General features: G+C 46.6%; 1 protein-coding gene across 1 annotated transcript in view; it reads left to right on the forward strand.

Moving 5' to 3' along the window:
- The first annotated feature begins 22 nt into the window (after positions 1 to 22).
- Positions 23 to 24,254, forward strand: part of zbtb16a (zinc finger and BTB domain containing 16a) — a 163,965-nt gene continuing 139,733 nt past the window's right edge. The window contains exons 1-2 of the mRNA XM_078426550.1: positions 23 to 144; positions 8,052 to 9,371. Coding sequence (XP_078282676.1) covers positions 8,149 to 9,371 — 1,223 coding nt within the window. The 5' untranslated portion in view covers positions 23 to 144; positions 8,052 to 8,148. The remainder of the gene's footprint in view (positions 145 to 8,051; positions 9,372 to 24,254) is intronic.

Genomic DNA, 24,254 nt, shown 5'->3' on the forward strand with positions numbered 1-24,254 from the left:
ACTGTAATGCCTCTCCGTACAGTCCCGGTCACTATCAGTTGTGGGTTTCCGAGGCGGGGAGGGTCCGGGACTGGGACCATCTGTGCCCGTTGGCCAGCGCTCACTCGCACTTGAAGCCGCCTCCTTTATTGCGGGTTTAACCAGGTACCGGGGATGTGTGAGTGTGTGTGAGGGGCGCCTTGTCCGTCTGAGCGTTGGGTGTCGGGCGAGAGCGGGACATCCGCGAGTGTGAGGTGTTGTTGGTGGGGAGAGGTTAAACATTCGGCTCTTGTACAGTTTATACTTGGAGCAAGGCGCCGCTCGCGTGTTTGTTGGCGGGAGGGGGGATGCGGGTTGAGAGGCGGGTTGAGAGGAGGGGTGAGGGTGAGGGGGGGGTGAGGGTGAGGGGGGGGGGACGACGACGACGAGGCGGGATGTGTGCGGGCAATTGCGTTTCGTTTCTGAATACCCGTTAATGGGGGGAGCCCGGGGCGCCGCTCACGGCCTGAGGGGTAACTAATGGTCGCCAGTAAGTTAAATACCATGGCACCCCCACACACACCGCCCCCCCCCCACACACACACCGCCCCCCCCCACACACACACACACACCGCGCCCCCCCCACACACCGCCCCCCCCCCACACACCGCGCCCCCCCCCACACACCGCGCCCCCCCACACCCACCGCGCCCCCCCACACCCACCGCGCCCCCCCCACACACCGCCCCCCCACACACCCGCGCCCCCCCACACCCACCGCGCCCCCCCCCCCCACACACCGCGCCCCCCCACACACACCGCCCCCCCCACACACACCGTCGTCCCCCCCCACACACCGCCCCCCCCACACACACACGCGCCCCCCCCCCACACACACACCGCGCCCCCCCCCCACACACACCGCCCCCCTCCCCACACACACCGCGCCCCCCCACACACACCGCGCCCCCCACACACACCGCGCCCCCCCACACACACCGCGCCCCCCCACACACACCGCGCCCCCCCCCACACACACCGCGCCCCCCCCACACACACACACCGCCCCCCCCACACACCGCGCCCCCCCCCCACATCGCCCCCCCACACACCGCCCCCCCCCACACACCGCCCCCCCCCCACACACACCGCGCGCCCCCCACACACACCGCGCGCACCCCCCACACACACCGCGCCCCCCCACACACACCGCGCCCCCCCCCACACACACCGCGCCCCCCCACACACACCGCGCCCCCCCACACACACCGCGCCCCCCCCACACACACACACCGCCCCCCCCACACACACACCGCCCCCCCACACACACCGCCCCCCCACACACACACCGCCCCCTCCCACACACACCCCCCCCTCCCACACACACCGCCCCCCCACACACACACCGCCCCCCCACACACACACACCGCCCCCCACACACACACCGCCCCCCCCCACACACACCGCCCCCCACACACACATCGCCCCCCCACACACACCGGCCCCTCCCCCCACACACACCCCGGCCTTTCCCGGCCCCGCGGGCATCGAACCCGCGCCCTGCAGATGGACATCGAGCGCTGGAGCAACTCCGCGGGTCAGGCCGCGTCTCTGTCGTTGCTGCTGTGATCTCTGATCCAGGTAACGGGAATTCCCATCCGAGACACAGGTAGAGTCGCCTAACACGGATTGTAGTCTGAACAAGGGCCCCGACCCGAAACATAACCCATTCCCGCCAGACCCGCTGAGTTACTCCAGCACATCTGCAGTTCCGTCTTACACAAACTGTGTACAGAACTCTGACAAAACAGCCCGTGGTGAACGGAGAGTGATGTGTATTTAGAGATGGAAAGGGCCGTGAATTATATTCATGATATTTCATTAAATATCAGGCGCGACATGGGGTCCAGAAGAATAACTCTTCCCAATATTCACAACCAGAGGCGATTGCGTTTATTGGACACATATTCCACCGTCCATTTTCAGAGGGTATGGAGAGAAGGCAGGTACAGGATACTGAGTTGGATGATCAGCCATGATCATATTGAATGGCGGTGCTGGCTCGAAGGGCCGAATGGCCTACTCCTGCACCTATTTTCCATGTTTCTATCCAATTAGTTATTTCTTTTCCCACACAAGCTGTTTGTATAATATCCAAACACTGTTCCTAAATACATCAGCTCTGAACTTCCCTTTCCATTGCGGTCCTTTGAAAATAAATGACACGTATTGTTCGCTTGGGCACGGGTTATCTGGTTACCTGGTTCTTCAGTTTGGCCAGGTGTGAGTTTCCGTGGGTCGGCTCCCACCTTCACTGGCCTCACCTGCGAGAAACAATTCCACTTATCAAACTTGCTCGGGGCCGCGGGGGAACTTTCAGTGAATGCCATATGCCGAATGGCCAACTCCTGCACCTATTTTCTATGTTTCAAGATTCTGCAACTTTTGGGATTCGTTTATTCCCAAATGCTCTTTTTTTTCCAGACAGATTATTCTTCTCTCCCTGTCCCGTCTCCCCTCCCTCTCCACGCCACACTGTGTCTAATCTTCCTGGCCTTTCCATAACGTCACCTGACGGACAAGTAAGATTGTCCCTTTTAAAAACAACGGACAATGTTTTCTAGATTTAACTTAGTTGGACTGGAAAAATAGTTGCAATGTCTTCAGTACTCCCGAGAGGCAATTTAATCTAAACAGATAATTTTGAGGTGATGAATCGAGGGTAGTCAATCAAAAAACATCTTGCAGCATTACAATAAAATATTATTTTTAGTGCACCCCCAGTACTAAATGCCAGAAGGAAAAGCACATTTAGCACCTTGCAGTATATCATAATATTGCAATGGTTACATTTGCTGGTCAGTATTATTGCCTTTATCAAACTTTATTCTTCATTTTCTTAATCAAATATTTACTTTCTGTTTCACTGCTGTGTCGAAACAGGCCATTCAATCCAACTGCTGTTAAAGTAAACCTTATTAAAACGTTAATTTCTGTCCAATTAACGACTTTGTTTTTGCACTCATTCTTTCAAGCTGATTGCAAAATATAATTGTCCAGTAACACTGTTTCTGTGGGTATGAGACTGGACACGCCAGAGCTTTTGGGGGATAAATAGTGACGTGTTCCCTCTTTATACCAGCAGATGTAAGGGATGAACAAAGTATCAATGAAATGATAAATGAAGCAACGCTTGCTTCCATGTAGTGCAATCTGTGAAAACAGTTAAGGGCAACATAATGCACCTACGTTGCAACATAATGCACCTACGTTGCAACATAATGCACCTACGTTGCAACATAATGCACCTATAAACTATTGATTAGTGTGGATAAGAATATGATAATAACTCGCTGTAAAGTTCAGGGACCTTGTAGTGGAGGGGAGGGAAGGGGGAAGGGAAGGGGGAGGCTTATTTTGGTCACAGCCAAGATTAATGTGTTTATTTTCAAACAGTTCTGTTCAGAAAGTGTTGTTAATTTCTTGACCTTGTGCTGCCCAAAATTACTTTACAATGAAGTACTGTTACAACGTGGATATTGTTGCTAACTAGTGATTACAGTTCGTATTGTGAAGTAGGACTCTTGAGTTGATAGTTTAAGAGACAGCATGGTATCAGGCCCTTCGGCCCACCAAGTCCATACAGACCATCAATAACTCAAGAAGCTTCTTCCATGGTTTCTGTTAAAAACATACATTTATAAAAATGGATGCGTAACTAACCAGAGATAGTCTAGCTCCATCCCACAGCCGAAGGATTGTTACAGCACTGCCCTTGAAAGGCTGGTGTGGGAACTCTGCTACACATTGTTGGTCATTACCCCTTGTTGCTTTGTGTGCAGTTGCTACATTTACACTGGATAATAGTACTTGTTCAGGAAGTTGAAAGCTTTGGCAATGAGTTGATGATGATGGGGGAGGGGGGGAAGTGCTGCTCAGAATGAGGAGAGCCCAAGATGATTGCTGCCCTGTATTGCTGTTATTTTGAGAGTAATCCAAACACAGGAGGATAGGAATCTGTAGGCATTGGTTTATTGGAATATGCCAAACTGCTTTTACCAAACAGAATATTAGAGTGCCTGGCAGTGTGGTGCAGTGTGACGCTTTTAAAATCAAATTGGCCTCTAAACCATAAGCTGTTTATTGCACCAGCTGTACTTTGGAGGTGTGTTACTGCCTTGCAACAAATTGTTTTGGAGAGAGATTTAAAGGTAGTGCAGGTTATTGCTTGGCAGTGAATGAACAATGAATTTTATACAAACTGTAACTAAAAGAGTCCAGTGCCTTGTGAGTCGGAGACCTTTATATGAGACGTGTCATGGTTTATTTACATTTCTGACAGTGCTTTGAAACTTTCGCTTTACTGAAAGACTTCTGAATTAATTTCTGAAATTTAGAAATTTTCGATTTATTCACAACGCTGGTGTTTTTCAAGAAAGCGTATGAAGCTGTTACTTTGAAAGTGCAGTAGTTTTGCCACGACTTACATTTTGCTAATAAGCAAGGGAATGTTGATCACAGGACAGCAACAGAAGTGATTTATGTGTGCCATTATACATTGGATACAACTGGATGGTTGGGATCCTTGTGGTTCTTGTTGAAGACATTGGGAAGGCTTTGCAGTGCCGGGCAGATGAGTCCTCTTTATATCCCACCAGCACCTCCTTAGAAAACAGCACCAGATTAGTGCTCAAGTTTTGGAATAGTACTTGAACCCACAAGTATCTGAATTTTGCATGAGACCTTTCAGCAGAATAAACCTAGCATGGAGCTGGAGAATATTTGGAATGGTTCTGAGGTATAGTTGCACGTGACTGTTGGTTGCAGGTGTGATGGTTTGGGTTGAGGGAATTGGAATTTTGGTTGTCAGCTTTCTACAAATTGTCATGTGAAAAATGGAAAGAGATTCAATATCGAATGGAATGGAAAGAGATTCGTTTTAAAAGGGAAATTTGAGTGCCTACCTGAGAAGGGAAATGATAGCAATTGGTTAGTATTTACTAAGCAGAAGCTTTGAAATTCCCAGAAAGCACACAGTTCAGTCTGCCTGTGAACCTTACTGATGCGATGTTGAGAATACTGCAGATGCATTTGGTTGAGTTGCTATGGTGAGAGCTTTTCCCAACCTGGTCCATTTTTGGGAAGAAGTGAAGAGGTAATTTGTACCCCTTCAGTGCACAGTCACAGTGCAACCTCACAGGACCTTGCCTTCCTCTTTGCTTGTGAATCAGGTTAAATGTGTTTGTGGAACGTAGTTATTTGTGTCCTTAAATGCCAGAACCTCTTCAGGTGTCTCATCAATGCTGGGCTCTTGGCTCCAGAACAGAAAAGGTAGAGAGATGATCTAATGGAAGTCTTTGAAAAAGATGATGAAAATGTTGAACAGGGTGGAAGATGTTTCCATGTGTGGGAGTTTGCAACTGAGTCTTGAGTACAAGCGAGTCGCAAATTAATTTACTGGGGATTTCTTAGCCAGACCTTTGTTAAATGTTGAGGTTGCTACCATGTAGAACATTTGTGAATAACATTGATGTGGCTGAGGGGGACATAGTTAAATTAAAGGAGGAAAATGACCAGTCAGGAAGGTGGGCCATTTGTCCCAGACACCACTGTAGTATACTGTAATCCAACGTATAGCTGGTGACTGCAAGGCCGTCCTTGCCTTATGAAATAAAAAGCAACTTTAGAATTTTCAGTGGGTGCACATTTGCCTTTGCACTGCTCCACGCTCCACGCTCCACACTACGGTGTAACTGGTTGGTGTTCCCAAGTCAAAGGCCCACCAAAATGTGACCCGTGAAAATGTGGGCAGAAATCCTATAGAAACAAACTGGATCAGATCTTAAGGCATATTCCACGTGACGAGGATGTGAAGTGTGAGTTGGAAGGGTTACAGACCTTGGTTACATGTTTTTCCCAGGAACATTTGCCATTGACGAACCAAATGTTAGCAGCTAATTTAACGCCAATTGGAGCCAATCCGTATCAAATTGCTAAAAGTCAAGGTGTCAATGGAAAGCAGCAGTTGATATTTAACCATTTAGGCTCCTATTTATTTATATTTGTTTTACACTTTCTGCTTTGATTAGAGTAGTTCAGAGGCCATTTGGCCCAACAGGCCTATGCTAACATCTGTCCAATCAATCTCGCCTCGCTGCCTTGTCTCAGCTTGTCTGCTAGTCGTGTACAATAATGTAACAAGTTCACAAGTTATAGGAGTAGAATTAGGCCATTTGGCCCATCGAGTCCACTCTGCCATTCAATGAGGGCTGATCTCTGCTTCCTAATCCCATTTTCCTGCCTTCTCCCCATGACACCATTTCTAATCAAGAATTTGTCTATCTCTGCCTTAAAAATATCCACTAATGGCCTCCACAGTCCTCTGTGGCAATGAGTTCCACAGATTAACTAGCCTCTGACAAAAGAAGTTCCTCCTCACCTTTCTAAAAGAGTGGCTTTTAATTCTGAGGCTGTGACCTCTGGTCCTAGACTCTCCCACTAGTGGAAACATCCTCTCCACATCCACTCTATCCAGGCCTTTCATTATTCTGTAAGTTTCAATGAGGTCCCCCCTCATCCTTCTAAACTCCAGCGAGTACAGGCCCAGTGCCGACAAACACATCATATATATGCTAATCCTCTCATTCCTGAAATCATTCTTGTCTATTTCTAATTCTGTCTTTCTTAACCAACCTTTTAATGAAGTTAGCTTGTTTTTGTCCTGAACATTATTGCCAACTATCTTAATTCAATCTCTTGTGATTACCAATCCTCCAGTAGTAGAAATATTTTCTGCACCTTTAACTCTATCAGTGCTGTTCGTGGATTTTGATCACCCATATAAAATTACCCCTGAACCATTTGTGCTGCAGGGAGCATAATGTAGCATGTCAAGACCCTTCATGTAGCGGAACTTCATTGCATGGAAAAATATTTTTGCTTTAATGTTAATACCCAGTAGCAATCACACTAGGTGAACCGCAGAGCCACCATGTCCGATAATATCACTGCATCCCAGACTCAGATTGAAACCCACTTTCATTCTTGCTCCATCACCTCTTTTTTATTGTGTGTGTGTGTGTGTGTGTGTGTCTCCCCCCTCTCCCCCCTGTATAACTTAACCGTACGCTACCTAGGCGATCAATTTACTACCTTGCTTTGTCTCTTGAAAATCGCAAATAATTAATCTTGAAAAGCCAAGTTTATCAGGGGTGGCATCATATTGGCTGGTAATTAAATTAGGGAGATGGAAGGTGCTACATAGCACAGCACCTGGGAATACAAGCAGATGGTAAATAACCTTCACAAACATTTGTCACCATGGATTAAGTACTATATTTGTGGCAATATTGATTTATGACTAAAGCACTTAATGTGATACAGTGGAGCACAACAAACAATAGTGGGGATTCAGTGAGGTTTACAGGGGAATGAGAACAGAACATTACTGCACAATTTCTGGAGCTGCAGCAAAAGGGAATGTGATTTTGTAAAAAATAACTCATGCACTTTTCATCTCGGCCTGTATTATAGACGAGATATTCACTTGCATATTCTAGAGGGAGAGTAAGACAAGACCAGGCAATGATGTAAATAGAAGGACACGTTTCCATGAGATGTATTTCCAGTGGGAGGTCGGGGATGTGTATGATGATCTACTGCACCTTGGTGGGAGCTAGTATCCGGCTTGTGGGAGTTGCCAGTGTACGCCTAGCTGGCCCAATACATGCAGGGAGTCCAGAAGAAGTGGACAAAAATGTGGAAGTAAGGAGGAAAAACAGAGGTGAGGGATTCCAGAGAATTGGATCCATTGATAAACAGACCCTACTGCCAATGGCTGGGATGTCGTTTTGGAGAAATGCAGTGGGTTATGTAAGTTAGAGTGGAGGATTTATGGGTTCTGGGGGAGATGATGGATTAGATGCAACATCACAATATTGTGGTCAAGTCTTTCAGACATAACAAATGAGGCAGATCAGTGAGGGAGAGTAAGGAGGTGCCGTGATGGGTAGATTGATGGAGAACAGAATTTGCTGGCAACCTTCATTTCCACAAGAATGCAATTTAAAACTCTTGCCCATTTTTTCTTGCAGGTAACGCAACACCTCAATGACAGACCGCGTTAACCAGCCGTACAGACAGCCTGATGAGTTGGTCCAGCATAGAGCAGGTCTGTGGATTTGATTAAACATGGGGTTAATAAAGCTTCAAAACCCCAACCATCCCTCGGCACTCCTTCACAAAGCCAACCAGATGCGACTGTTGGGGACTCTGTGTGATGTGGTGATCTTAGTGGACAGCCAAGAGTTCCATGCCCATCGCACCATCCTGGCCTGCACCAGCAAGATGTTTGAGATTTTGTTTCTACGCAACAGTCAGCATTACAATTTGGACTTCCTTTCACCAAAAACCTTCCAACAGATCCTGGAATATGCTTACACTGCCACACTCCAGGCCAAGGTGGAGGACTTGGATGATCTGTTGTATGCAGCAGAAATATTGGAGATTGAGTACTTGGAGGAGCAGTGTCTGAAGATACTGGAGACTATTCAGGTGACGGATGACAATGATGGTGAGATGACGGTCACTGAAGAGGAGGATGAGGAAAAGGCCATTTGTACCAAGAACATATTGGTGACTAAGCACCTTTCTGGTGAAGAGGCTGGTTACCCTGCAAACCAAGCCCTGCCAACTGGGACAATGGAAGACCAGAGTCCCTCAGTGTCCACATCGTTTGGACTTTCAGCAATGAGCCCCACCAAAGCTGCTGTGGATAGTCTCATGAGTATTGGGCAGTCGATTATTCAGGGAACTCTGCAACAAGCTGCTGCAGACGAAGTATTCTCTGCTGCCAGTAAACATCCCATGATAACTGAGGTCAAGCATGAAATGATGCAGGTGGAGGAAGGTGCAAGTCCCAAGATGGGTGACACGGGCTCTTCAGGGGGAGAGGTGGTACTTGATGCAGATAGGTCCAAGGAAGCCCCTGGCACGCCGACGCGTAGCAGCGTCATCACGAGCGCCCGTGAGCTGCATTACGTGCGTGAGGACAATGCTGGCGAGCAGTCTCTTGAGGGTGGGTTTGTTGCCCAAGTGGGGTTGGAGAACACGTCTGGTGCACAGGCTGAGAGACACGCCACCTTGTACCCCATTCAGTTTAACCGCAGGCCTGATGGGCTGCTAGAGGTGCCCGCCTCTCTCTCGTCAGCACTGCATGTGCAGCCCGCACTCTCCATGGCGATGGACTTCAGCGGCTACAGCGGCCTCGTTCCCCAAGGCTTCATCCAGAGGGAGCTCTTCAGCAAGTTGGGCGAGCTGGCTGTGGGCATGAAGACTGAGAATAGATCTGCCAGTGAGTGGTGTAACATCTGCGGCATCGAGCTGGCCGACAACGAAGCCATCGAGCAGCACAGGTGAGCAAAGCATCTCCTTGGTTGAAAGTACAGCTGCTCTACTTGGTTTTGTAATGTTCCTTTTGTGCCCTGCGACCCCTGTGACCCCTTCACACCGGTTCAGTCCCATCTCTTTCATAACTTGCTGTTTGAGCCCTATTAAACATCCTGATTTTATGATTATGATTTTATTGTTAAAATGATCCCACTTTAACAGGGTTTGCCTGGCTGCCTTGTGATCCAATCACTTTCTGTGGAAAAATAACATTTTTATAATTTAGTTTCATTCTGTTTGCAAAGATTAATCTCGTTAGTCCTTATCTTAGCCAGTGGCTGATTGATTGACTGACCTTTTATTTATTAGATTGTGTTAATGAAAAAGTTGCATATATGAGGAGGAGCAGCTTAAGGGGTTAAAAACACCCTGCAGTGCCTGCCAGCCTCATAGAATTGGTCTTGAACTGAGGGCAGGTTAATTTGGGCAAGTGTACAGTGTACTCCAAGATAGTAAAATAAGCCAGGTGTGGCGGCATGTACCGTGTGAGGTGGATGAAGCCAAGCATGAAGTGGAGTGAGACCTCGGGCATGAACAACACAGAGCAGACCAGCCCCTGGAGCACGGACCTACATCAGTAGAGCCCTGGTGCACGTCAGTGTATGTTGTCAGAGGAGATGGGAGCAAATATGGTGATAAATTAAGAGCATTGAGCAAAAAGTGGTACAAATTGGAATGTTTGAACTGTTAGATGTGGTACTCGCAGTGACTCTGGGGTGCTGCCTGGAGAGAGGGTGAAGGTGGGGCAGAAGATGATGCCTATACTTCCATTCCCTGCTAATCCAGGCCGTGTATTAACCAGTTTCTCTGTGGGAGTAAGGGGCTACCGATGGACAGATCGGCACTGGCACTGGCACTGGACACATGACACAAGGCACATGGCACTGGGACCGTGTCCGTGTATTTTGTTGGTTGATATTTCCCCGTGGTTTACCACTGCCCGTGCCAGTCTCAGCTTGGAGCACAAGCCTCTCACTGCAGTCAGGTGGGTGCCTCGTGCACTGTCTGATCCTTGCTCTTTGAAGACCAGGTATGTTATGGGAGTGGGGAGTTATACACTGCATTCATCCCGACCCTGGTTGGACCATTGAGTGCCGGGCATAGGACAGGATGCTGTCCCCAGTGATGGTGATGGGCATGGCAGGGAAGGCTCACTGCTGCTTCTGCCCAGTCCATAATGAAGTTGAGCTTTGCGCTCTGTCCAAGTTTGATAAAACTCTGAGAAACCCAAAATGCCGGCCGATCCCCTCACCTGTCTCCTGGCTTAGTGTTCAGGTAGAAACGTGGGGACAGCGTGGATACAAGAAAGATGTGGAACTGGGGGCAGTGTGGGAGTGTGTCACAGAGATGTACATGTGTTTCCCCCACTACGCTTGGCTTTTTATATACTTGTAAAAATGCTGACTTTTCTACCTCAATTGTCAAAGCACATTTTCTCAATAGACTTTTAAATTGGATTTCTGTTGTGGTAGGGAGAACTTTTTATTGTGACATAAACACAAAATTGAATAAAGTAATGCTCAGATTTAAGATGGGCTGTCCGATTCAGAGGAGTTAGTTTACCCAGATAGCATCTCTGGAGAGAAGGAATGGGTGACGTTTCAGGCTAGACCCTTTTTCAGACTGTGTCTATCTTCGGTTTAAACCAACATCTGCAGTTCCTTCCTACACGTTAGTTTACCCAGGCTGCCTATTGAAGCTGTGGTGGCCGGCACTGTAGTGGCCAGCACTGGGGCGGCCGGCACTGGGGCGGCCGGCACTGGGGCGGCCGGCACTGGGGCGGCCGGCACTGGGGCGGCCGGCACTGGGGCGGCCGGCACTGGGGCGGCCGGCACTGTGCCCTGATGCTGCACATACACCCGTCCCAGTTTGTATTTGCACTAGTTGCCACTTAATTACCTACAGCAGTTGTAGGGTTAAGACCAGTGGGAACACACTTTGTATCAATCTTTGTCAGGAGCCGTATAATTGGAGCTAGTCGCACAAAGCTGGAGTAACTCAGTGGGACAGGCAGCATCTCTGGAGAGAAGGAATGGGTGACATTTTGGGTCGAAAGGTCTGAAGAAGGGTCTCGGCCCGAAACGTCACCCATTCTTCTCTCCAGAGTGAGATGCTGCCCGTCCCGCTGAGTTACTCCAGCATTTATGGTCTACCTTTGATTGAAACCAGCGTCTGCAGTTCCTTCCGACACATTACTCGAACAGGAATGGCTAGTGAAAGATTGGGGTGCACGGAATGAACAGCAGTGTGAGACTGCATGGAAAGATGCAAGGACCCAGGTCAGGCAGCAGAGGTCGACCACTTAGAAACAGAACAATAGGTGCAGGAGGAGGCCATTTGGCCCTTTGAGCCAGCACCGCCATTCAATATGATCATAGATGATCATCTAAAATCAGTACCCCGTTCCTGCTTTCTCCCCATATCCCTTGATTCCTTTTGCCTTAAGAGCTAAATCTAACTCTCCCTTGTCCGGCACGCTGTGTCACACTGACTGTGTTCGGTTTAGTCCTTGCCTTCATCACAGCAGTTACAGCGACAGATTACAAATTAAAATGGCTCCATATTTACCTGAAGATATTGGTGCCTGGTGGAAGCGGTTTAGCCCGTTCTGGTTGAGCGACCTGTGGTGTCGCGTATATCATCAGTATGAAGTAAATTCTGAAATGAACACTTTTAACCGGCTTGTTTTTCAATCTGCCTGACTCGCCCACCCTCTCCCCTTCCCCTCCACCCCACTGCTGCTTGGTCCTCTTTATCCCAGGGCTTATTAGTGGCATCTGGTGATGTAAGCTCCTAATCGAAACCAGCACTTCCCTTTGCATGGCCGGTGATGGACAGCTCAGTCTGAGCATGTCCTGCGAGGAAGTGCCATTAGCTTTATTGCTGGAAGACCGTAGGCTGCTCAGGAAATGAGTGCTGCAGGAAGGCCGAGATCGTGACCTGCCTGTGTAACCCCTGCTCAGACCTCTGTCAACACACTTGGGATTTCAGCTACTCTGGTTCTCGTCTTGAGTACTGAGGTTAACAAAAAGTCTACAGATTGACATTCCTTCAGCCAGAAACACACTCGTGACCTCTGATTTATTCCTCCTACAAGCAACTTAAGGTGTTTATTTATTTTAAAATGTGCGGTATAATTTAAGAGCATAGTTCAACATCCAATTACATTGTGACTTAACTTTTAGAGTGAATTCCAACGCAGGATTATTTCCAATTATGTCGTTCTTGACATCTTCCTCTCCCCCACATTCCTCCCCTAATGTTTGATGAGGTACACAGTGGGGTTTGGATCCATAACTGGCGGGGGATTCATCTTTACAGGACAGTTCCAGTCCTGTATGTTGTCGGTGGAGGTCATCTTATAATCACTCAAGATTGGAGTGTGATTTCTGAATCAGAAATATATTTCATGTTGTTTTGAAGCAAGACCCAGGCAGTGCTCTCCCTGCCTCTTCCCCACTTTGTTTAGAGCTTGCCTCTGGAGAGTTGATTGTTCTACAAGGAATACTTGCCCCTTCTGCACAAAATGACTGAAATATTACGTAAATACTCAATAAGCGAGGGTGGTGGGTGTGTGGAACTAGCTGCCAGAGGAGGTAGTGGAGGCAGGGACTATATGAGCATTTAAAGACAACTTGGGCAGGTACATGGATAGGAAAAGTTTAGAGGCGATTAGTCAAAGACTGTCAGATGGGACACCTTGGTTGGCCTGGATGAACTCTATATAAAATTAAAATACAAAATACTTGGAATGCATTAACCTTGGAGCTTGCCACCACATGAAGGTATTGTGGTGAACATCAGTTCATTTAAGGGGAAAGTTGATAAATATGTGAGTGAAAGGAGAATAAAAAATAAGGTGACTAAGTTGTGTTGTGCATTGACCATGTTGTGTTGACCACTAACCTTGTTTTGGTAAAGAAACAAAAAGGCCCCCATTAACCAGCAGAACATAATGGATTCACATTTAATGGAGGGCCTTCATTAATTGGGATGTGCACAATGTTGCTCCAGGTTCGTTGAGACCATAATTGCAAACCTGCACACAGTAGTTCCCAGCGTTTGGGATGGTATGGACATGGCTAAGATTGTGATTTATTCTTATCTTTCCAATCACTGGGGTAACTGTAGATTAAACATTTTGTTATTTTCTCAAATGCTTGGTATATTCACAAAGATGCTGAATATTCTGTGCCTACCTGCCAACATAATCTAATTGTCAATAAGCATAAAAATTGAAGGAAAGTGTTAACAAAAGTATGAAAATAAGTAATTGGGCAGCTAACAAATAGCAGCCAGAACTACAATGTCCTCCTGTTATAGTTCTGTTTAATTCTGCATGAATTAATTGCTCAGAAATCTGAATAAATATTTCCAGTGTTGGTATGATGTTTTGGACATAACGGGTTTGATCACATTGTGGATGCTTATGGCAGATTGATCTTGGTAAAGATGTATTTTGGTTCCTGGTTTGCGTTTGCATGGGTTTTTCACGAGGCAATTTTTGTAAAGTTTTGCCCTAATCCTCCTGGTGTATTAAACTCTACCCCCAACAATGGAATCGGACGAACACAAACCTGCCAATGATTTTTCCTCTGAAATAGAATAATTGATAGCAGATTATTTTAACTTGACCCAACCTGATTTTTCCGTTAAATCGATGGAAAGTAAAACCAGGTGGTGGGTGATGTTGTGCTGCCAGACGTTCTCACCAGCCATCTTGACATAAAACAACCTCTCTTCCGTTTGTATCAGTTTCATTTCTTCCTCCAAGAAATCTTTAAATTAGACAGTGACTCTTTCTCTGGACCCTGCCCGAGCTTCTCGCCAGCCCCGCTGAGATAAAGCAACCTTCTTTTCGTATCAGTTTCGTTTCTTTCTCACGGAAACCTTTAAATCGGACAGTGACTTACTCTGGGACTTGGTCTTTCTGCTGACTTGTTTTCCCCCGTTCTCCTGTCACGTTTACAGTATGTGTGGGTTGCAGTAGATGGTGAAACACTCGTAAACGTGTTTATTTGAAATGCTTCTCTGTTTATTAAACTTATTGTCAGACCTTTAAAGGGAATCGTGATGTAGGAGTATAATTTAATGGTGAGAGGATAAAAGTTTACAGAGCAAAAGCTCTCGATTCTCAGAACTGTTCCCATTTCTGAATCAAAACTGCATCAATTTTAAATTAGAAAATGACAATCTGATTTTAGTGATTGAATTGGTAGCCATTTAAACTCAGTGGATCATTGTATCATTTTAATTGTTGAGGGAAAAATGATCTCATTAGAATTTTAAAATATTTAAAGTGAAGCCAGTGAAAGATTGTGGACAGATTGTGGAAAGATACCAATATTGGATTTGTTCCCAGTGTGGAAACCCGTGTCAAAATGTTTTCTCGTGTAGCAATTTTATTTTTAGACATTTCCAATTGGTTAAAATCTACTTGTGAAGCATGTGTTAAAATGTAGGCACTATGTAGAAACTTGCGTGTGGAATTGCTTTGAGTGGCAAATGAGTAAACTTAGCCAGGCAGTCTGTACCTATCCTGCCATCTCCTTTTACAAATGTTTAAAATAGTTCTTTGGACTTAATTTCAGTGGAAAGCAGATTGAAGGTAGATCATGTTTAACGCTGGGTAATTGCTTCCAGATATTACACAGGGTTATGTGTGTTAGAATGAAGGGTCTGGTAAGTGCTCACTTCCTGTGTAAATTTGGTTATTCTATTCATTCGAGGCTGCCCTGGACTGTGTCATTCTTTTCAATACTGGCTTCCAGGTTAGCGCGAGATCACAAATTAATTTGGACGAGGCTAATCACATAATAACCTGACTAATCATGAAATAACTTTGCAGCCAGCCTGAAATGAGTAACTAACAAGCCTATGGATTGCATCTCGACTATTTCCCTATTTCCTGATGCTGCGGTTTTAGTAATGCTTGTTTAGCTTCATGCAAATCAAACTTGGCTTTTCTGCTTCTCTACCTCTCCAGTGCTGTGCCATCTTTCAGCAACTATAAGTACACTTGAGAAGAAATCTCAGTGGCTGCTACAGCTAAATGTGCAAGAGGGAATTTGTCACAGGTGACCCAGCCTCCTGTATTTTTGGTTCCTCTGACTCCACTGAAGTTGAGTGAGATTGAGTGCGACCAATGGTCGACAGAATGAATAAGGGTCCCGACCCACAATGTCATCCTCTATATTCTCCACAGATGCTGCCTGACCCGCTGAGGTACTCCTGCACTCTGTGAAACGTCATCTTTCTATGTTCTCCACAGATGCAGCCTGACCCACTGAGTTACACCAGCATCTGCAGTTCCTTCTACCTACAATGCCTGGCGCTCCTGCCTTTATGGAGTGATGACAGATTTTGTTCCCCATCTTATTAGATCGGAACTCTGCTGGGCTAACTTATTAGATCGGAACTCTGCTGGGCTAACTTATTAGATCGGAACTCTGCTGGGCTAACTTATTAGATCGGAACTCTGCTGGGCTAACTTATTAGATCGGAACTCTGCTGGGCTAACTTATTAGATCGGAACTCTGCTGGGCTAACTTATTAGATCGGAACTCTGCTGGGCTAACTTATTAGATCGGAACTCTGCTGGGCTAACTTATTAGATCGGAACTCTGCTGGGCTAACTTAATCGTTTTTAAAGTATCGTATTTTTGAATAGTCAGGCATGTTTATTTTAAATTCGTCTCACTATCTCAATGTCCATATTCCTGCACATAATGTACCAGTGTGATGGTGAGAGTATCTATGTGAGCTTTCCACATTACCTTCAATCAGTCTTTTGTTTTTGATGCGTCCCTCTCTCGGATACCGTCTTCCATCCTCCAGGATCGCAGCCCACCTCAGCCCCTGGTTTCATCATTCCACCATGGGTGCATCGTCTTCCATCCTCTGGGATCGCAGCCCACCTCAGCCCACTACCTCTCGTTTCATCAGTTTCCGTCAACTTCCAAGGTCCCAAGTTCTGGAATGTCCTCGCTTAAACTTTGCCTCTTCTGTTTCTGAACCTATCACTTTCACCAGTGCTAATATCTAATGATGTGGTTGACTGCCACATTTTATTTGGTAACAGTTCTATGAAGTGCCCTGCAACCTCTTACACCAGTGAAAGTTCTAAATGAATACTGGTTGTTTAACTGGCATCAAATGATTACGAAAGGGATCATTGGCTTAATCAGTGCGGGTGTCAGGGGTTATTGTGAGAAGGCAGGAGAATGGGGTTAGGAGGGAGAGATAGATCAGCCATGATTGAAAGGCGGAGTAGACTTGATGGGCCGAATGGCCTAATTCTGCACCTATCGCTTGTGAACATAAATTATCAATTATTCTATGTAAACTAGACCATGATAATGTGAAGACCAAAGTGAAATAAACCCCAATATTGTAAAGATTCATAGCTAAATATTGCAAACCATTAAATATCCATTTGGAATAGAAGGAGTTAAAGGGCCAGTCTTTGCTCAGTTCCGGTGATGCTAAGCCATATATAGTTCTTGCCCCCCTTGGCTGAGTGGCTGTGAAGTCATTGCCACTTCTAGTGTTTGTACGTCAGGCTGCTGCATTTACAGTGTTTTTCTGGTTGAGTTTTAGTTTTCCTGGCAGATGTCCAATATTTACATTCCTCTTCTACACGAGGGGATGGAATGCGTGCATGTGTGTACCATTTCTCAGACGTGAAAGGCAGCAATTACCCGCTGCTTGTAATCGCCGCGTGCTCCAGACTAGAGAGGCAGAGAGCAGTGGAGGTGAGCTTCACGCTACTGGACTGCAGGGAGACTTATGTTGGGCGAGAATAATGTGGAGTGTGGAGATAAGCGGACATAATCTGCTAGCTAAAGATGTGCACAAAAAGCAGGAGTAACTCAGCGGATCAGACAGCATCTCTGGAGAAAACCCTTCATACAGACTGAGAGTCGGGAAGGGAAATGAGATATATAGACAGTGGATGTATTGTTTCCCTTTCCTCTGGCTCTCAGTCTGAAGAAGGGTCTCAACCCAAAATGCCACCTATTCCTTTTCTCCAGAGATGTTGCCTGTCCCACTGAGTTACTGCAACTTGTTGTGTCGATCTTTGGGGTAAACCAGCATCTGCAGATAAAGATGTGCACATCAGCGACGATTTAGTTGAATGATTGTCCCCTGCTCCTAAAGGTTACAGTTTCAACATTGAGTGGTGTAAAGAGTTGCTACTTCAGAGGTTCTGGAGGAAATATGTCCACTTCAATGATGCATCAAAGCTGAGTGAACATGGGACGTTGTAAATGTGTAGGTCACAAGGAGACATGTACCAGACTTTTGATTACAGCAAAAAAAGGATAGTAAAGTCCTGGAGGGATATGGATCAATTGTGGGCTAGCTTAAATGGGATGTTGGTTGGCATGGATAGTTGGGCTGAAGGGCCTGTTTCCATGCTATATGTCGCTCTGGCTTTCACTCTCGGAGTGTGGAATGGACTGGAGAACGACTGAGAAAGGGGGAAAGTCGACACGATGTTGGTACTTTCATTATTTGTCAGTTACGTATTCACATATGTATGTGATGGACTGCACGTTTTCCTGTACAAGCTATTTCTTTGCTTGCCCATTGTTTCTAATTACATATTTTCTGGCCCACTCATTTGCTGTGTACATTGATTGGGTCAATCATTGCAAGCTACTGTGCGGTCACCATGTGCTATGTACTGGTCACTTTCTCAAGACGCCAGTGTGGTCTTGTTGACTGCCGTGTCTGTATTTCTTCGTGTCTCTCCAATGTGGATGCTGGCCAGAGAGAGGGAACATTATCGATAGACACCAAATGCTGGAGTAACTCAGTGGGACAAGCAGCATCTCAAGCGAGAGGGAGTGGGTGATGTTTCGAGAACACTATCGTTGGCTCAGCCAAGCCTTTGGTGAAGTTGGAAGGTTTCGTAGAGTCACATTGGTGTTTTTTCCACTACTGTACTGTACTGTTGCTGTAGGTCTCTGGAGCATATGGGAGTGCAGGGGTCTCTACTGACTGGGAGTGCATGAGGTTTGTGCCAGTTTGGAGACCTAGATCACAAGTTGCTAAATCAGATTTCATTTGTGTGTGGATGGATGCCCCACTTTCTATCTCTCTTTGACCAGCTGACTGCTTATCAGTCTAACTGAGACCCTTGTGCTCATTGGAACAATGCATGGAGATGTGGTGGTCTGATAATCTTTATGCTTCATTGTTGAGCAGTGAACTCTGCATATAATGGCCCCTTTGCATGGAAGCTTTGAACTTTAGACGTTGGAACGCAAACATTACACATTGTTTAATACCAACCTTGCGTGTCGTGAGGCTGATGGGTTAATTGATGACTTATTACATTAGTCACACATTATGTTTGACCTCGGAGAACCACATCACGTTTCCCTTTAACGGTGTTAATGCTTCTTGTGTTTGCTGGGGAGAGCGGGTAAAGCTGAGGGTTGCAATTCTTTCCATCCAGACCAATTATGAGCCAATTTGAAGAGTAATTCAGATCAGGAACTCTTCCCCTCGAGATACTGAGAGGGTAGGGGTCGGAAAAAATTATTTTATACTTTGCAGCTTAGTGAGATTGGGTAGATTTATAGAATCAAGGTGGGTGTTGAGTTCAGATACCGATTAGCTTTTATTTATTTGAATGGTGCTAGAGTTTCCAAAGGACTGATGGGTGTCCTGTTTGCCAAAGCTTCCTCACTACTTCCCTCCGCTCATCCAGAGAAACGTGCTCCTGATCTGCCTGCCAGCTGGTGGCCAGGCCCGGTACACCAGGCCCAGTACGCCAGACACAAGGCCATGCTCAGTACACCAGGCCCGGTACACCAGGCCCAGTACACCAGACACAGGGCCATGCCCAGTACAGCATGGTGAGATTGGGTAGATAAGTGTGAGGTTATCCACTTTGGTGGTAAGAATAGGAAGGCAGATTATTATCTGAATGGTGTCAAGTTAGGAAAAGGGGACGTACAACGTGATCTGGGTGTCTTAGTGCATCAGTCACTGAAAGGAAGCATGCAGGTACAGCAGGCAGTGAAGAAAGCCAATGGAATGTTGGCCTTCATAACAAGAGGAGTTGAGTATAGGAGCAAAGAGGTCCTTCTGCAGTTGTACAGGGCCCTAGTGAGACTGCACCTGGAGTACTGTGTGCAGTTTGGGTCTCCAAATTTAGGGAGGATATTCTTGCTATTGAGGGCTTGCAGCGTAGGTTTACTAGGTTAATTCCCGGAATGGCGGGACTGTCATATGTTGAAAGACTGGAGCGACTAGGTTTGTATACACTGGAATTTAGAAGGATGAGAGGGGATCTTATCGAAACGTATAAGATTATTAAGGGGTTGGACACGTTAGAGGCAGGAAACATGTTCCCAATGTTGGGGAAGTCCAGAACCAGGGGCTACAGTTTAAGAATAAGGGGTAGGCCATTTAGAACAGAGATGAGGAAAACTTTTTTAGTCAGAGTTGTGAATCTGTGGAATTCTCTGCCTCAGAGGGCAATGGAGGCCAATTCTCTGAATACATTCAAGAGAGAGCTAGATAGAGCTCTTAAGGATAGCGGAGTCAGGGGGTATGGGGAGAAAGCAGGAACGGGGTACTGATTGAGAATGATCAGCCATGATCACATTGAATGGTGGTGCTGGCTCAAAGGGCCGAATGGCCTACTCCTGCACCTATTGTCTATAGCATGCCCGGTACACCAGGCCCGGTACACCAGACACAGGGCCATGCCCGGTACACCAGGCCCGGTACACCATGCCCAGTACACCAGACGCAGGGCCATGCCCAGTACACCAGACATATGGCCATGCCAAGTACACCAACAGGGCCATGTCCCGTACACCATGCCCAGTACACCATGCCCAGTACACCATGCCCAGTACACCATGCCCAGTACACCATGCCCAGTACACCATGCCCAGTACACCATGCCCAGTACACCAGGCCCAGTACACCAGGCCCAGTACACCAGGCCCAGTACACCAGGCCCAGTACACCAGGCCCAGTACACCAGGCCCAGTACACCAGGCCCAGTACACCAGGCCCAGTACACCAGGCCCAGTACACCATGCCCAGGGCCATGCCCAGTACACCATGCCCAGTACACCATGCCCAGTACACCATGCCCAGTACACCATGCCCAGTACACCAGGCCCAGTACACCAGGCCCAGTACACCAGGCCCAGTACACCAGGCCCAGTACACCAGGCCCAGTACACCAGGCCCAGTACACCAGGCCCAGTACACCAGGCCCAGTACACCAGGCCCAGTACACCAGGCCCAGTACACCAGGCCCAGTACACCAGACACAGGGCCATGCCCAGTACACCAGGCCCAGTACACCAGACACAGGGCCATGCCCAGTACACCATGCCCAGTGCACCAGGCCCAGTGCACCAGGCCCAGTGCACCAGGCCCAGTGCACCAGGCACAGGGCCATGCCCAGTACACCATGCCCAGTACACCATGCCCAGTACACCAGGCCCAGTACACCAGGCCCAGTACACCAGGCCCAGTACACCAGGCACAGGGCCATGCCCAGTACACCATGCCCAGTGCACCATGCCCAGTGCACCAGGCCCAGTGCACCAGGCACAGGGCCATGCCCAGTACACCAGGCCCAGTACACCAGGCCCAGTACACCAGGCCCAGTACACCAGGCCCAGTACACCAGGCCCAGTACACCAGGCCCAGTACACCAAACACTTCTCTATGCTGTATCAATGTAGTCGTGTTGCTGTACTAGATTATTTATTTGGCGAAATGGTTTTAACAAAGCAAGGAAAGTATGTGACTAGCCTTGGTTCATGCTGAGTTATGGCTGTGACTTCAGCAGATGAATTGAAGTTTGTACGTAACTCTATTGCTGTTGTAGAGGCTGTTGGATATGGATTAGCAGGGATGGAGGGGTGTGTGTGCATGATGTGAGGGTAAATGGCTCATATTGGCATTCTATTTGGCACAGACATTGTGGGCTGCAGGACTTGTCTCTATGCTGTATCGTTCTGGGTTCTGTAACTTGTACAAACATCCATTCACACATTGCTTCGGTGACAACTCCATTCTTGAAGTTCTCGTGAACTTTTCCAATCGTTTTGATGTCTCGCTTTCCCCGAACTCTCTAACCGATTCCATTCCTCCAGTTTGGCTTGGCACGGTATGATTTTATTGAGAAATGGAAATTTAATCACACTAGCTGATTGGAGAAAATATTTCTGTGGTTTATCTGTATTTTCCATCCATTGATGATTAGAATTCAATTAATTTTGGCTTGAATGGTTTGCATTTGCAGTTTTCCACTTTCATGCAAATATAATGCTATAAAGTGAGAACTTTACATTTTGTGCACATCTTTTTCATTTTGGCAGGCGGTTATAAATTTTAATAATGTACGGTTATTACTTAAGTGTCTGCCCCCAACTTGTAATTTGGAAAATTTGTAATGTTTTAAAATATGCATTTCTTTGATTTGCCGAAATGATATTTTAAAAAATAATTTGAAATTTTGGCTTCAAGATGGTGTACTGACAGATAACGCTGGTCTGAGTTTGGATGATGGACCTATGTGGAGGGTATACTGGTCTTCCCTTTGGAGACAGTAGGTTGGACCAGACTGCACCATGTCTGGGCTTTGCCTTTGACTATAAAACCGGGTGCTTCAATTCCCAGCTGTTTATCACCTTGACTCCACCAGAATGACTTTGCTAACAGCTACGATGTTTCATCCCAGAGTTCAGATGCTAACACTGTATATAAAGAGGGAACAATTGACCTTTTGCAGCCTGTACTCTGTAATTTTAAAAGACTAATGCTTTTATAGCAGTAACGTACACTTAAAGCCCACACAGTAAAATGGTGGGCTCGTGGGCACAAGCAAACACTTTCTTAACAGGCATTTTACAACAATGGAGGTACGGTCATTTTTTAAACTATTCTATTTTAACAACTGAGTCTGTCATTGAAATGATAGAATTGTGTTTGCCGTCAGGCGATGTTGCAGAGAGCTTGTAATGCTTATACCTCTCCCTGCTATCCTCACTAATGCCACGTCTGTTTAAATGCCTTAAATAAATCTACCCCCAAACAGTCTCCCTGCAAGCTTGTTGTTGGGGGCATGCATACCCCCCTTTCCCCACCTGTCCTCCACTTGCAAATGGAAACTGCAGATGCTGGAATCTTGAGCAAAACACAAAGTGCCAGATGGGAACCAGTGGGTCAGGCAGCATCAATGGAGGGACATAGACAGGCAGGGTTGTGGGTTGGGTCCACCTTCAGGCTTCAGTGAAACGTCGTTAATCTGAGAGTGCCCTGGCCTGAAACGTCGCTGGTCTCAAGTATACACTCTCCATAATCTGTCATCCAAATTTAGACCAGCATTATATCATCACAGATACTGCTTGACCTGTTGAGTTGTCAGCACTTTGTGCTTTACACCACTTCTATTAATCATATTAAGGATGCAAACATCTCCAGGTTTTTCAATAATTCAGTCAGGTTTACATGTTCAATGAACTTCATGCTCGTACTGGCACTGTGGGTTTGAAACAAGCGTGATATAAGGGGCTGAACAGTGTTAGTTAGTTATGTCCCTCTGGTCACTTGACAATAAGCTAAACGGAACTGGGCCTGGCTGAACTGGAACTGAGCCAGTAACCTCTGGAAATAGCTAGAATAACATTGAGCTCTTGTAGGAACACAAATGGGCCAAAGTACTGGAGATGTTGACTGGAACAGGGATTGAGACGTGTGCAGGAAAGATCTCAACCCGAAAGGTCACCCGTTCCTACTCTCCAGGGATGCTGCCAGTCCTGCTGAGTGACTCCACATTTTGTGTCTGTAGCCAGGGATTGAGACTTGCAGCTTCCAAACCAGAGTGGTGCTGGTCTGGTCATCTGTGTTTGCTGTGGAGAGGAGCCGGTCCATAGGAGAAAGACTCGCCAATGGGGTTGGGAGCAGAGTTGCCTCGTTTTTGTGAGGCTGCAGTGGGATTGGTGTTGAGGGAGAAGGAGAGGGTCTTACACAAAAGTGGGTCAGAGAAGGGGTCAATTTCCGAGTGGAGTATGAATGAGGTGAATGTGAAAAAGCTTCAGAAAAAAATGTATGATTTGAAGGTTTGATGCAAACTAATAAATCCTATCTCTTTCCCTTATTGTTTTGATGTGTTTATGCTTTATTCTTAATTGTTAACTGTATGTTTGTGTTGTCATTTGTGAGCGGAGCACCAAGGCACATTCTTTGTGTGTGCACATACTTGGCCAATAAACTTATTCATTCATTCATTACATAATTTCTAGGTTACTCAATTCAAGAAAAGAACTCTGTACTGACCAGCACATTGTAAATGTTGGTGGCGCGACAGTTAATCTGGTTACCAGCCCAGTTAGTGCGCATTGTATAAGTAGCTAACTGATTTGAGGAGCAGAGATAAGGCTGCATGCAACGTTGCGTAAGAAAACAGTTAGTATTTCTTCCATCGCTACTTTCCAGTGTAAACCGGTAGCTGCAGCCCTGAGTGTGGATGTGGGGCCCTGCTGTCTCGTAGGGTGGCTGTTGTGAAATTGCGTGCCGTGCCTGAAGAACGACCCGTGCACTTGTGGTTAGATAAGGAAGTTGAGAGATAAAAAGAAACAATATTTTGAGTGTTCTACATCTTCGCTCAAGCCTTATCTCGCACATTCGTTAAGTGCAAAAAATGGATCGCTTTCAAGTGTGGCCCGACTATAAATTACCTTGAATGCAATATGGTGCAATCTGATGACAGTATCGTGGGTGTCTATTTTAAAATGCCTTTTGGTTTATAAGTTTGCTCACCCTTTTACAGCTTTCACAATTTACAATAGTAAATCACTCCA

This window comes from Rhinoraja longicauda, chromosome 32, assembly GCF_053455715.1.
Source record: "Rhinoraja longicauda isolate Sanriku21f chromosome 32, sRhiLon1.1, whole genome shotgun sequence".
NCBI lineage: Eukaryota > Metazoa > Chordata > Chondrichthyes > Rajiformes > Arhynchobatidae > Rhinoraja > Rhinoraja longicauda.